The 13,647-nt window shown below is 37.5% G+C and overlaps 1 protein-coding gene across 1 annotated transcript in view; it reads right to left on the bottom strand.

The window, feature by feature from the left end:
- The window catches only part of TNKS2 (tankyrase 2), a 65,833-nt gene that overhangs the window by 14,740 nt on the left and 37,446 nt on the right, over positions 1-13,647 (bottom strand). The window contains exons 15-22 of the mRNA XM_077780425.1: positions 12,804-12,949; positions 11,214-11,379; positions 10,147-10,366; positions 7,114-7,223; positions 6,007-6,195; positions 2,812-3,064; positions 1,791-1,873; positions 288-408 (exon numbers count right to left, since the gene is read on the bottom strand). Coding sequence (XP_077636551.1) covers positions 288-408; positions 1,791-1,873; positions 2,812-3,064; positions 6,007-6,195; positions 7,114-7,223; positions 10,147-10,366; positions 11,214-11,379; positions 12,804-12,949 — 1,288 coding nt within the window. The remainder of the gene's footprint in view (positions 1-287; positions 409-1,790; positions 1,874-2,811; positions 3,065-6,006; positions 6,196-7,113; positions 7,224-10,146; positions 10,367-11,213; positions 11,380-12,803; positions 12,950-13,647) is intronic.

Consider the following 13,647-nt stretch of genomic DNA (forward strand, 5'->3'; position numbering starts at 1 on the left):
TGACTTTAGAAACAACTGAATAGACTTAAGAGAAATACTTAAGAGCTAAAAGCAACTCCCAAACTTCTGAGTGGCCCAGAAATTTTACTTATATCACACACTAACAGCAGAAGCTGAGGAACTTAACAGTAGCAGCATTAAGACCTTATACCAGGTTTTGCAAATTCTAATTATTGTTCTTTCTATTAAATGGACTCTCTCATCGATTTTTAAATTACCGTTTAGTAAGCTGAGGGCTGCCTTTATGCCAACTGTTAAACTGTTAGTACTGATTTAAAATGAAATACCTTGTTGTCCGGAGATAAGTCTTTCAACTCCTTTAATTAGTTTGTGTCTATGTCCGTAAGCATTGATTCCAATCTCCTTCAGCTCCTTGTGCCCCATCTCAACTAACACATCCAAGGTGATCTTAAAAGAGAGGATGAAACTGTTTAGAAGCCTTCTATTTGGGAGACCTTCACATACTGGTGTTCTCACAATGTATTAGATTCACACATTTACTTTAGTTTTTTTGAACAGCTTAGAAATGAAAGCAAACCACTTAAACTGAAAAGTTGCAGCTAATTAAACTTCAGTCATCAACTACCAAAAAATAGCATTATTTTCACTTAACATAAGAATCTGAACCAAATTAAGCCATAAAACAAAAATGCACTTTCAAGTTAACCTCATTCAGGTGCTGTATTGTGTCTTTTCCACCACTGCTCCACAACCCACCCATTTATACAATGCCTTCAATGGTTTCTCCAGACTCCAGACTATGCTAACTGGTACTTCTGCCTCAGGGTTCAACTGTTGCTTTACCCTCAGATATTTTATTCCCACTTTGTGAAACTGAAGACATTCTAAAGATCCTGTTTTATTTATACATCTTCCATAAAACTTTTCCTGAACAGTCCAGCTTACAGTAACCTTTTTTCTTTGAATTTCTAAAATCTATGTCTAAAACTTATTTCTTCATATGTTGTTAGAGCTCCCTAAGTTCCTTGGGAGTACAACTCTATACTCACTGTATTTTCTGAACAACAACAACAAAAAAGAAGAAACATCAGTAAAGTATTCTGATGGTGTACTTTAAATTCTGATGTGTACTATTCTGGAAAAGCCCAGATACATACTTAGCATACCTATATACCTTCCCATAGTCGCTAGTGAAGTGTCAGACTTAGAGCAGGCAGTGACTGACACAACAGAAATGAACAAACCAAGCTCAAAGATAACTTACTTTAAGGGCTAAATAAGCTAAGATTTACATTTGGGAAAGATGTTTTACTACTACTACGTAACAGTCCATTTTTCCATATATTTTTAAATTTCTTCTTTGATTTCCTGGTTGACCCATTCATTGTTTAATAGCATGTTGTTTAACCTCCATGTATTTATGGTCTTTCTGAAATTTTTCTTATGGTTGACTTGAAGTTTCACAGCACTGCGGTCAGAAAATATGCATGGTATGATCTCAATCTTTTTGCATTTATTGAAACCTGATTTTGTGACATAATATGTGACCTATTCTGGACCATGTCCTATGTGCACTTAAAAGAATGTGTATTTTTGTTTGTTTCAATGTACTTTTTATTTCATAAGAGTCCATTTTTATGTGCTAATAAACTAAGCAGAAATTCTAAGATCAAGCCCAACTGGAAGAGTAACTGATTTCTAGTCTCTTAAAAAAACATTCTTCTCTCCTCACAAATAGGTTGAATGGTTTAAGGCATTTCAAGGATGTCTTAATTTTTTCTTGAGGGCTCACAGAACACCAAACCAAGCAAAACAATTCATCTACTCACCTGTTCTCTCTCAAATATATCCATTAGGTGCTCAAGCCCAAGATTCCTCACAAATTGAGTTATGCTAAAATCTACTGCTGGAACTGGAAAATAAAAAATCCAGAACAAACAAACAGAATAATGTATATCAACATTATAACAACAAGGTTATGTGGTATTACTATATACATCAAGAATGCAAAGATGAAGCAAAAATTTGCATCAGAAATTGCAAAAAGAGAAAGCTACAAAATCTCAGCATCATAGAAGAAACAGCCAATGGGGCACTCTCAGGCTAAAAAAATAAAATCTTTTCATTAAAAAAATTATTTTTAACTGTATCTTTAAAATAAGTTTCCATACCGAAACTAGTATATCAATTATATTTCTACTCAAAAAGTTTCCTTATCTTTGAGGATAGAAACTACCTCACAAAAATGTTAGGAAAACAAGTCCCACAATGTTACATAAGGTGAGATGAATTTTGACAGGTAAAAGGTAAAGAGAACAGCTTATAAAGACTGCAAGTATGTGTCTTTTTCTTTCCTTTTTAAAAAAATGATCGGGGCGCCTGGGTGGCTTAGTCGGTTAAGCTTCCGACTTTCGCTTAGGTCATGATCTCACGGTTCGTGAGTTCGGGCCCCGCGTCGGGCTCTGTGCTGACTGCCAGCTCAGAGCCTGGAGCCTGTTTCAGTCTGTGACTCCCTCTCTCTCTGACCCTCCCCTGCTCACGCTGTCTCTCTCTCTCTTCTAGAAATAAATAAAAACCTTAAAAAAAAAAAAATGATCACCACAATTGGGTACTCTGACATGGAGTAAAGACATCTCATAACTCTGTAATAATATAGTACAGGAGGTAAAGGGATAACTGCTCAACCACACAACTTCTAAACCTTTTGAAAAGTGTAATATAAGAAAACAATAAAAGACTAGACCGTGCTAATTAATCTAGTAACAGTTGTATTTAACATTAAAAAGTGACTTGTCTGCATGCTAAATGACAAATGTGTGACTATAATACAAGTTAGAAAGTTATTCTCACCCTCCTTTTTCTCCAAACTAGAGGCACCCTCTGTTCCACTTGAACTAACTACTGAAGACAGTTCAGAAAAACTCCCAGACAAGTTGTCAAGACTGCTGGCTGCAGAAAGACTTGATGGGCTGGATGGACCTGAAGACAGAGCATCTCCGGTAGCTCCGGGGCTTCTCACACCATTGAGCACTTGAGGTTTATAACACGAAGGCAGAGCAGAAGGGGGCATGGCTGCTGTCAGGAGAGCGCTAACATCATCTGCCTAGTGTGTGTCAGAGAGAGATTAAATCCGTGATAAGCAAGTTTTAGACTTCTCCTATACCCAACAGAATGCATTTAAAAATGACAAAAACTCAGATTTGCATTAAGAATTACACAGAATATAAAATGATTATTTTAAAAAGTAAAGCAAATAAGTGATATCCAGCTAAACTATTAAATATAAAACATAATTCAGAACATCTCTTCCAAGATAGAGAATAAAAACAAACCTGTGAAATGTGGCTAAGCACAAAAAACCCTAACTTTGATACTATGATTTTCTGAAAAGGACATGAATTATAGTAACAGCAATTTTAAAAGGTACGAACTTTATAACACTATCGCAATTATTCTGAAAGCAGTAAAACCTTGAACTGTGAGTAACTTGTTCTGTGAGTGTTCCTCAAGATAAGCAAACATTTCTAATAAATTTTAACTTGAAAAGCGAGCAAAGGCTTGCAGTATGAGTAGTACGTGACCCTGAATGTCACATGATCAAACTGAACTGATGGTTCTTGAAATGTGCTTTAATATACAAATGCTTTGGATTACAAGCATGTTTCTGGAATGAATTATGCTCCCAAACCAAGGTTTTACTGTAATTCAATCTACACGTAGCTTTAGCAATGGTTTGTTTTTATTTCCTGGAGAATATTCAGTGATACGTCCTTAAAATTGAATATTATTTGGGGGAGAAAACAAAGATAATCATTTTAATTAAATCTACTAGTTTATTAATTTGCTTAATTAGTGACATATATTCTTTTTCACAATGCTTAATTAAGACACTAACAGTCAGCAAGAAGTAAATCAGTACTTGTTTTCATGGTTAGTCACATTTATACTATCTATTCTAATCCTTATCTTTTTTTCTTCCCAAGTCTGAGGACTTCCACAGCACCCAGAGTTTGTATGTAACATTTTAAAATAATATTAGCATCATCTATTGGGTGCCTTATGTACCTGCTATCATGCCTGGGACTTTAAGAACATTACGTTAATTCTCATATTAACCAGACACACAAACACACAGTTTTCTTCCAATTTTTTTTTAAGTTTACTGTCAAGTTGGTTTAGATATAACACCCAGTGTTCATCCCAACAAGTGCCCTCTCCCATGTCCATCACCCCCCTTCCCCCATTACCCACCCCCATGAACCCTCAGTTTGTTTTCAGCATTCAAGAGTCTCTCATGGTTTGCCTCCCTTCCTCTCCCCAACTATTTTTCCCCTTCTTCTCCCCATGGTCCTCCATTAAGTTCCTCCTAATCCACCTATACGTGCAAACATACGGTATCTGTCCTTCTCTGCCTGACTTATTTCGCTCAGCATAACACCCTCTAGTTCCATCCATGTTGCTACAAATGGCAAGATTTCATTCTTTCTCATTGCCATTTATACATTCCACTGTATAAATATACCACATCTTGATCCATTTATCAGTTGATGGACACTTAGTTTCTTTCCATGATTTGGCTATTGTGGAGAGTGCTGCTATGAACATTGGGGTCCATGTGCCCCTATGCATCAGCACTCCTGTATCCCTTGGGTAAATTCCTAGCAGTGCTACTGCTGGGTCACAGGGGAGTTCTATTGTTAACTTTCTGAGGAACCTCCATACTGTTTTCCAGTGGGGTTGCACAAGCTTACATTCCCACCAACAGTGTAGGAGGGTGCCCATTTCTCCACATCCTTGTCAGCATCTAGAGTCTCCTGATTTGTTTATTTTAGCCACTCTGACTGGCATGAGGTAGTATCTCAGTACACACACACACTTTTCAAAGATTTTATTTTTAAGTAATCACTATATCCAATGTGGAGCTCGAATTTACAAACTTCAGATTAAGAGTTGCATGCTCTTCTGACTGAGCTGGTCAGGCACACCTTAACCAGACATTTTACCCCATTATAGATGATGTGAGTGAGGCTTCCAGATTAGGCAAGTTGAAAGACTGTACAACTACAAGTGGTAGCCAGAATTCTACGGCAAGTCTGTTAGACTCTAAAGCCCACATGTATTCTCTAGAGCACTTTGCTTCACGTCAATTATGTCTGGTAGGCTAACAGATGGGTGGAATGAATAGAAAAATGCGTTCCCTAGGTAGTTTGGGATTGGAAAGACACTTCCCTGAGGAAATGTTGCAAATATGGTTGGGCTGTAAGCCTGCTGAGAAAAATCTACTTAACTCCCAATGAAGCTGAACTGAATCAGCTTCTCAGTTTAACTTGTAACAGTGAAATCTCTCTTAGTAGAAAGCAATATGGAGAAGGGACTGCCCTTCCTTCCTATCTCAACGAGAATTTCTTCTCTCTTTCCCTCCACTGCCCTGGCCAATTTCCTCAGTGGTCGAGGCGAGAGAGGAGCTTGTGTCACAGTGGCCAAAGTGGAAGTGGAGGCTACAATGGAGACTTCCACATGAGTTCCCAGGAGAGGGGAGAAAAACAAACAAACCCAAAAAAACCTCCTAGAAGACTGGAGGAACAAGCTTGTTTCATGAACACATTTGGGGAGGTAAGCATGTAACAGAAACTTTGGGAATAGGCAGTGTGGGAGGAAACGGAATCCTGACAAGAAGCAGGCTTTGTGGCTGTACCCTGAGGGCAATGTCCCCAGCTGGGAAATTCATCAAGACCAGTATCCTATATGACCTTGCACAGTATGTACTGTAACAGCCTTCACTGAGGGCCTGCACCTGTTTTACTTCCAAATTAACGTAAGCAGCTCTACCTCATACTTCTTTTTCCCATTTCCAAACGCACTCAGAATAGCTCATTAACAGTCCTATTATTTATGTATTACATTTTACCACCAAAGAAATCCTATATTTAAATTGGGCTAAAAAACAGATTTTGCCACATGTACCATAAAGACATTCTATATGTACCAAGTGAACTTTAAGAAGTTAGAAAAGCACTGAGATTTTTCAAAGAGTTCAACACTTACTGAAACTAAGTCTAAAGGTGTTTGTCCTTCCTGATTTTTTAGAGTAGGGTCAGCTCCGTGGGCCAATAATAAAGCACAAAGCTGTGTTCGTCCCTTTTGGGCTGCTTCATGCAAAGGTGTGAAAGCCCACTTGTCCGTAGCATTGACACAGGCATTATACTTTATTAGTAAAGCTGCTACATCTACATGCTGTAAAAGAAAATACTCCTGTTATAGTCAGAAATATTACCACATTTTAGTTCCTAAGAAGAAACTAGCTATATTTTTCCATATTTTCAAACTTACTCTGGAAATGAAAAGCCGTGTTTCTCCCCAACATCATAGTTTATGGGCAGTTGATTAAAAATTACAGTAGACATTTTAATAACTTGAGAAATCAGAAAACATTTAAGAATTCTACAAAGGACAGGAACTAAATAAATGAACGTGGCTTAAACAATTTCTCATTTATTCAAGTGTAACTGCTGAGCATCAGTTTATAAACCAGCAACCTTCCCCAATTATTCAAACTACACTACTGAAGGTGGCCAATACTATTAGTAACATCTAGGGCATTTATAAAGTCAGGAATAATGCATCTGAGAATCTCTATGGGCTCTAGGAGTCCCAGTGGGTTTCCTGGCACTAACAAATAAAATCATCAACATCTCACTGAAAATAAGAGGTGCTAAGGAAAGTACTATGAATGACAAATGTGTTGTATGTCCCACCGCAAGCTTACAACAGGTTCAGAACTGAAACCTGGACAATATTTAATTTCTTTAGCCCTCATATTTATTCCTCTATAAAATGAAAAAGTCAAACTAAATGCCCTTAGAAAATTGCAATATTGATTTTCACTTAAAAAAATTAGGGATTTAAAAAGAAACTTTTTTTTAACATTTATTTTTGAGAGGGGGAGACACACACACACACACACACACATACACACACACAGAGAATTTGAAGCAGACTCCAGGCTAGTAAGCTGTCAGCACAGAACCCAACTCGGGGCTCAAACCCATGAACTGTGAGATCATGACCTGAGCCAAAGTCAGTCGCGTAACTGATCCATCCATGAGCCCCGAAAATTTTAGAGATTTTTAAAGATAATATGAAAGAACTTACCCCATAAGATGCTGCGTTATGTAAAGGAATAAGTCCTCCTTTGTCTTGGGCATTCACATCAGCTCCATGTTGCAACAAATACTCTGCAACTTCTAAATTATTATAACCAGCTAATTTAGAAAAGAAGTAAAATTACTTCCACTTGTTACTATAAAAAATTACATCTATATATCTTTATATATCTATACAAAAAACATAGATAGTCTAAAAAATAAAGCAAGTTTACAGAAATCTAAAATTCCCCACTAGAGTATATTAAAAATTTATCTTATGGAAAAATTTGCCCACTGGTCTCAAGTTGGAAGCCTTCAGTGATAATGTTCATTCCACAGACTCTCAAAAGTTATAATGATTGATTTGCTTGTATCTTTCCTTTTAAAACCTTCTACCCAAGTTCCTGCCTTTATGGTTGTTATATACAACTTTCTGAACTCAGGTACATGGTTTCAAGGGCTACAAATAAAAGGCATTTAAGCAAATAAAAGCCAAGTTAGAAGCACAAGTGGCCAGCAAAACAGGAGACAGCACACCAGCATGGGTCTCAAGACTCCATTTTCCTGGAAGGCTGCAAAGACATGCTTTTTGTCGAGAGAGATATTAGGGATACACATCTCTGCAAGTCTGATAGTAGAACCTAGTGTTGCTAAAGCCAGGAAGTGAAACACAGTATTTTATTAATATATCATAACTTCTTAGCTGTCATCCTAGGAACTGTCAGCTATCTTAGTATACAGTCTTATGATAATGTGTATTTTATTTGACACACAATCATACATTATTTTATTCACATTTATTTTTCCGGTGGTTTTTATTTTTTGCTAAAGGATTTTAAGTCAAAACATTTAGTAAGATCAAGAAGGGAAAAACAAAATCACAGAACTACCATAAACTAAGTATTACAATGAATCCAAAAGTCCTTTCAGGTCTCAAGGTAGTATACTGCAGAAGTGTAAGAAATGTTTTGGATATACAACCTATTTACCACTTATAAAGACAACACGGATTTAAATAGTTATTGTTAAATGTTCTAGATAACCTGCCATAAAGATATAGAAGAGTTAATATAAATAAATATACACAGTATAATTCAAATCAGAGATCACATCACATCCTGTCTTGCATGGATGAAAAACTCCTGATTACCAGTGGAAGTATAAAAGTTTTTTGTCACCATGTTAGCACCTGTGATTATCACTTCCAAAATTCTCTAGAAGACATACTGTGTAATTCTCTTCCTTGGACAGTGGGGTCCCAACTTAGAGGGGGGTGAAAATTTAAAGGTAAAAATCACATATAACCAAAATTGTCTTAAAAAAAATTTTTTTAACTATTTATTTTTTGAGAGACAGAGTACAAGTGGGGAAGGGGCAGAGAGAGAGGGAGACACAGAATCTGAAGCAGGCTCCAGGCTCTGAGCTGTCAGCACAGAGCCCAACATGGGGTTCGAACTCATGAATTGTGAAATCATGACCTGATGCTTAACCCAGTTGGAGCCACCCAGGAGTCCCCAAAATTGTCTTTTTAATACTAGGAACACACTCAGTTATTCACATTATGAGACTAACATAAACTGAGAGAAAAAAAAAAAAAACTAAGAGTAGACATCTGTCTCCCATATCACACAAAGTAGCAGAAACACCTACATTACTTTTTTCCCTTTAACCTATGTGTATTTAGATAAACTTGTATGAGTCAAATTATGCCTATAATGTGACACCAATGGAATAATAGCTGTAAGTTCATACAGCACTCTCAACAAGAGCTAAAACATGGAAAGAGCCTAAGTGTCCATCAACGGACGAATGGATCAAGAAGATGTGGTTGATCTANAAATAATAGCTGTAAGTTCAGGGATTTTAATGGCCCATTCCCTAGTATTTTCCATGTAGCTGAAGAAGCTGCACTGAAACCATGCTGTCACCTGCACTAAAAACAATTGCACTGTGGGGCGCCTGGGTGGCTTAGTCAGCTAAGCGTCCGACTTTCGCTTAGGTCATNTGCACCGTGCCATTTCATGAGTAAAAACTTATAAAAATGTTATGTGCTCAACTGTCTCCCAAATTCCTATGTTGAAGCTCTAACCATCAATACTTTAGAATGGGACTGTATTTAGAGATGAGGTCTTGAAAGAGGTAATTAAGTTAAAACGAGGCTGGTAGGGAAAGCCCTAATCCAGCCTGGCTGGTGTCCTTATAAAAGGAGATTAGGACACATAGTGAGAGACATCAGGCATGTGCACACAACAGACACCAGGCATGTGATGACACAATGTGGCCATCTGCAGCCCAAGGAGAGATTAATCCTGCCAATACGTTCATATCCAGAACTGTGAGAAAATACGTCTGTTGTTGAAGTACCCACTATGCAGTACCTTCCTATGGCAGTCCTAACAAATATAACAATTTACTTTGGCAATAGGTTTATGTAAATTTTTATTTAAAAAACAAAAAAAAATTTTTAAATATTTTTGAGAGAGAGAGAGAGAAACACAATGTGAGTGGGGGAGAGGCAGAGAGAGGGAGAGACAGAATCTGAAGCAGGATCCAGGCTCTGTGCTGACGGCTCGAACGTGGGACTCAAACACACAAACCATGAGATCATGACCTGAGCCAAAGTTGGACGCTCAACCAACTGAGCCACCCAGGTGTCCCAGTTTATGTAACTTTATTTAAAGTCTTAAGATTTTTTTTCTGCTTGTGCTTAATAGCTATCCTAAGAATGGAAAGTTTCAGCATGAGGAGGAAGGCTGGCTCAAGCAGGCTTATTTTTTGAAGTTTATATGGCCAAAATTCAATCACCAATTAAAAATTAGAGAGACTGGTAGAGCCTCTTTCAATTGTTCTTACTGAATGTAACACACTAGCATGTGTGAACATGAAATACAGTTGCCCTGTACAAATATACTCAGGTGACAGTGGTATAAGAAGATATATGATTTGCGTCTTTTAAATTTACTTGCAGGAAATATTTTACTCTGGTAAAATGAACCTCAGATGTCACCAGCTTAAATGTGTATAACTTCATTCAACTTACCTGCTAAATGTAAAGGTGTCGAATGTCGGCCTTGGGTATCACGACAATTTACGTTATCAGGAGAGGACAACTTCTTTACTCTGGCTAAACAGCCCTTCTTGGCAGCATCTAACAGGGCTGCATCTCCCCGAAGGAGATCTTGGATGTCTGTATCTCCGTCTTTAACAAGATCCAAAGGAGTATTTCCATCCCTGTTTTTCTTTGTAGGGTCTGCACCATGCTGGGCATGTGAAAAACAAAGAGGTACTAGCTTAAGTTTGCCTTTAGTCAATGAGAAAATAGTCAATGTAACTACACCAAAAACACCTATTTTATATGGAGAGACTCTACCTTAAAGATTAACATGGTTGTTATATCTGATTTAGTACATAGAAAATTATAATAAGAATACAGAGGCAGTTAAATATTATTGGGCTTTTATGATGCAATTAATTTTTTAATTATTATTATTATTATTATTATTATTAAAATAGGTTCCATACCCAACATGGGGCTTGAACTCATGACCCTGAGATCAAGAGTTACATGGTACCCCTATAAGTAGTAAAAATTTTAAACTATGTTCAAAATAAGGTAGTATTTCATTAACAGTTTACTTTGATGTATGCTATTTTCAGTTTTTACACTGACATAAAGTATAAATTTAACTTAGTCATATGCTCTACTGACTGAGGCAGCAAAATGCTCTAATGTTTGTTTTAACTGTAAAATATCTACGCTGGTACCTGTATTAAACCAGTACTATCACTTTTATTAGTGCCAAAAAATCTGGCTTATAAATTACATAATCCATCAAATGTCTTGAGGTTAAAGGACTATAGGAAAACTAAGACAATAGTGAGAGAACTGTAACATGAAGATAGCTGACTTTTATATATAATAAATCTGTGTGTGGTAAACATCCTCATAGATTAAGATATACAACTGCTCATGACACTTATTCTGAAATTGAGGTGGAGAATTAGCTTTGTTTCATACCCCTTTACAAGTTTAAGTTTATATTAAAAGTTATTAGAAATATAAACATATTCTATGTAATAAACCCAGTCCACAATAAGTAAATATACCTGAAGTAGGAGTTTGCAAATTTCATATTTTCCTTTTGCTGCAGCTTCATGTAAAGGTGTAAATTTCCATAAATCAGCTACATTAACCACTGCTCCATGCTTAACAAGAAGTTCTGCAACTTCATAATGTCCATAAGAACATGCATTGTGCAAAGGTACAAGGCCTCTGAAATGAAAAATTACATAAGCAATGCAACACAAAAATATGTATTTTTAAAATTTTTATTTATTAAAAAAATTCTTTTTAAATGTTTATTTTTGAGAGAGAGAGAGAGAAAGAGAGCGAGCAAGCATGTATGCACACACAGGGGAAAGGCAGAGAGGGAGGGAGCCACAGAATCCAAAGCAGGCTCCAGGCTCCAAGCTGTCAGCACAGAGCCCAATGCAGGGCTCGAGCTTGTGAACCACGAAATCATGACCTAGGCTGAAGTCAGACATTCAACTGACTGAACCACTCAGGTGCTCCTATTTATTTATTTTTCAATGCTTATTTATTTTTGAGAGAGAGACAGACACAGCACAAGCAGAGGAGGGACAGAAAATCCAAAGCAGGCTCCTTGTTGTCGGCGCAAAGCCTGATGTGGGGCTCAAACCCGTGAATGTTGAGATCATGACCTAAGCTGAAGTCAGACACTCAACTGATGGAGCCACCCAGGTGCCCCCACAAAGATTTAATTTAAAAGATTACACTGCTTGTATTTAATAGAACTTAAATTTTTTGAAAACAGAAATGGAATTACTTTCGGAGGGTCTGGGGAGGAGATCTGAAAAATATTTTAAACTGCAGAGAATATAACAAACACTAAAAACTACTTAGAACTGAGAACTGTGTATTTTTAAAGAAAAATAAAGAATTCAAATATCCTCAATGCAAATGGAAAAACTCACTATATTAAAAATCAAACACACTAATCTCCTTGGTCATTTTAAGATTACAAAGCATTATACAAAGAAGTCTTTATATAAATGCTAACCATTATAAAATCTATTTATTATTTTTATTTTATTTATTTTTAAAAAATGTTTTATTTATTTTTTTAATTTATTTCTAGGAGAGAGAGAGAGAGAGACAGCGTGAGCAGGGGAGGGTCAGAGAGAGAGGGAGTCACAGACTCTGAAACAGGCTCCAGGCTCTGAGCTGGCAGTCAGCAAAGAGCCCGACGCGGGGCTCGAACCCACGAACCACGAGATCATGACCTAAGCGAAAGTCGGAAGCTTAACCGACTAAGCCACCCAGGCGCCCCTATTTATTATTTTTAGGGAGAGAGAGAGAGAAAAGTGTGCAAGGAGGGGAGGGGCAGAGGGAGAGAGAATCTCAAGCAGGCTCTATGCTTGATCCTAGGACCATGACCTGAGCCCAAATCAGGAGATGGACGCTCAAACAACTGAGCCACTGAGGCACTCCAGAACCATCATAAAATCTTAACTGAAATTAAGAAGCTACCTTTAAGCCAGTGTTAGGTAACAAACTTCTCTGAAAATAAAAGAGCTACCAACCCAACTATCAAAAAGATTTTCAATTTGTTTTTTCTGTATTTTCCTAGAAAGGGCAGATAAAGGAGAAGAGGCCCAGGAGCTGTTGGTACTTGCCCTTTATCTTTAGCGTGCACATCAGCGCCGTGCTGCAGCAGGTACTCCACCACAGACACCCTATTGTAGCCAGCTGCAAAATGGAGCGGTGTGGACTGACGCCCTTCAATGTCTCTGCAGTTGACACTCTGAACAGTACACAATTTCTGTAGGATGGAACATAGTACACACATGATGCTGAATATCCTGACTTCTTGTTTTCATTTGTTTAGTAGAAATTTCAAATGTCTGGTTTACTTTCTTGTTGCATTAAGTCAGTATTCTCAGAAACTATTTTCTTTTTTATAATTTATTTACTTATTTTGAGAGAGAGCAGGGGAGGGCGAGTTAGAAAGGTAGAGAGAGAATCCCAAGCTCTGAACCCAGTCAGCGCAGAGCCCCACACAGGGCTCAATCTCACGACCCTGGGATCATAACCTGAGTCGACATTAAGAGTTGGGACACCAAACCGACTGAGCCACCCAGGTACCCCAGAAACTATTTACTCTTATCTTACCTTGTCATTTATTGGGAATCCCTCTGGTCCTCTCTATGCCTGTACCATCTCTGGCTAAAGCTAGTGGGTAAATTTTATCATTATCACTACTACTAGTTACATAAAGGTAAGCTAAACTACCAATCATCAGCAATCATTCATGGCAAATATACATAAAGGTACACTGCATCACAGGAGCACTGGCATCACCTGGGGTTTGTTACAAATGCAGAATCTCAGACCCCCATCTAAGGAGTCAGAGTCTGCATTTTAACAAAATCCCTAGAGGATCTGTAAGCACACTAAAGTTTGAGAAGTACCACTCTATGCCAGTGGTTCTCAAATTTTCATGTGCATTGGATCCTATCT

The sequence above is a fragment of the Crocuta crocuta genome, unplaced genomic scaffold (genome assembly GCF_008692635.1).
Source record: "Crocuta crocuta isolate KB4526 unplaced genomic scaffold, BGI_CrCroc_1.0 scaffold170, whole genome shotgun sequence".
NCBI classification, from domain to species: Eukaryota; Metazoa; Chordata; class Mammalia; order Carnivora; family Hyaenidae; genus Crocuta; species Crocuta crocuta.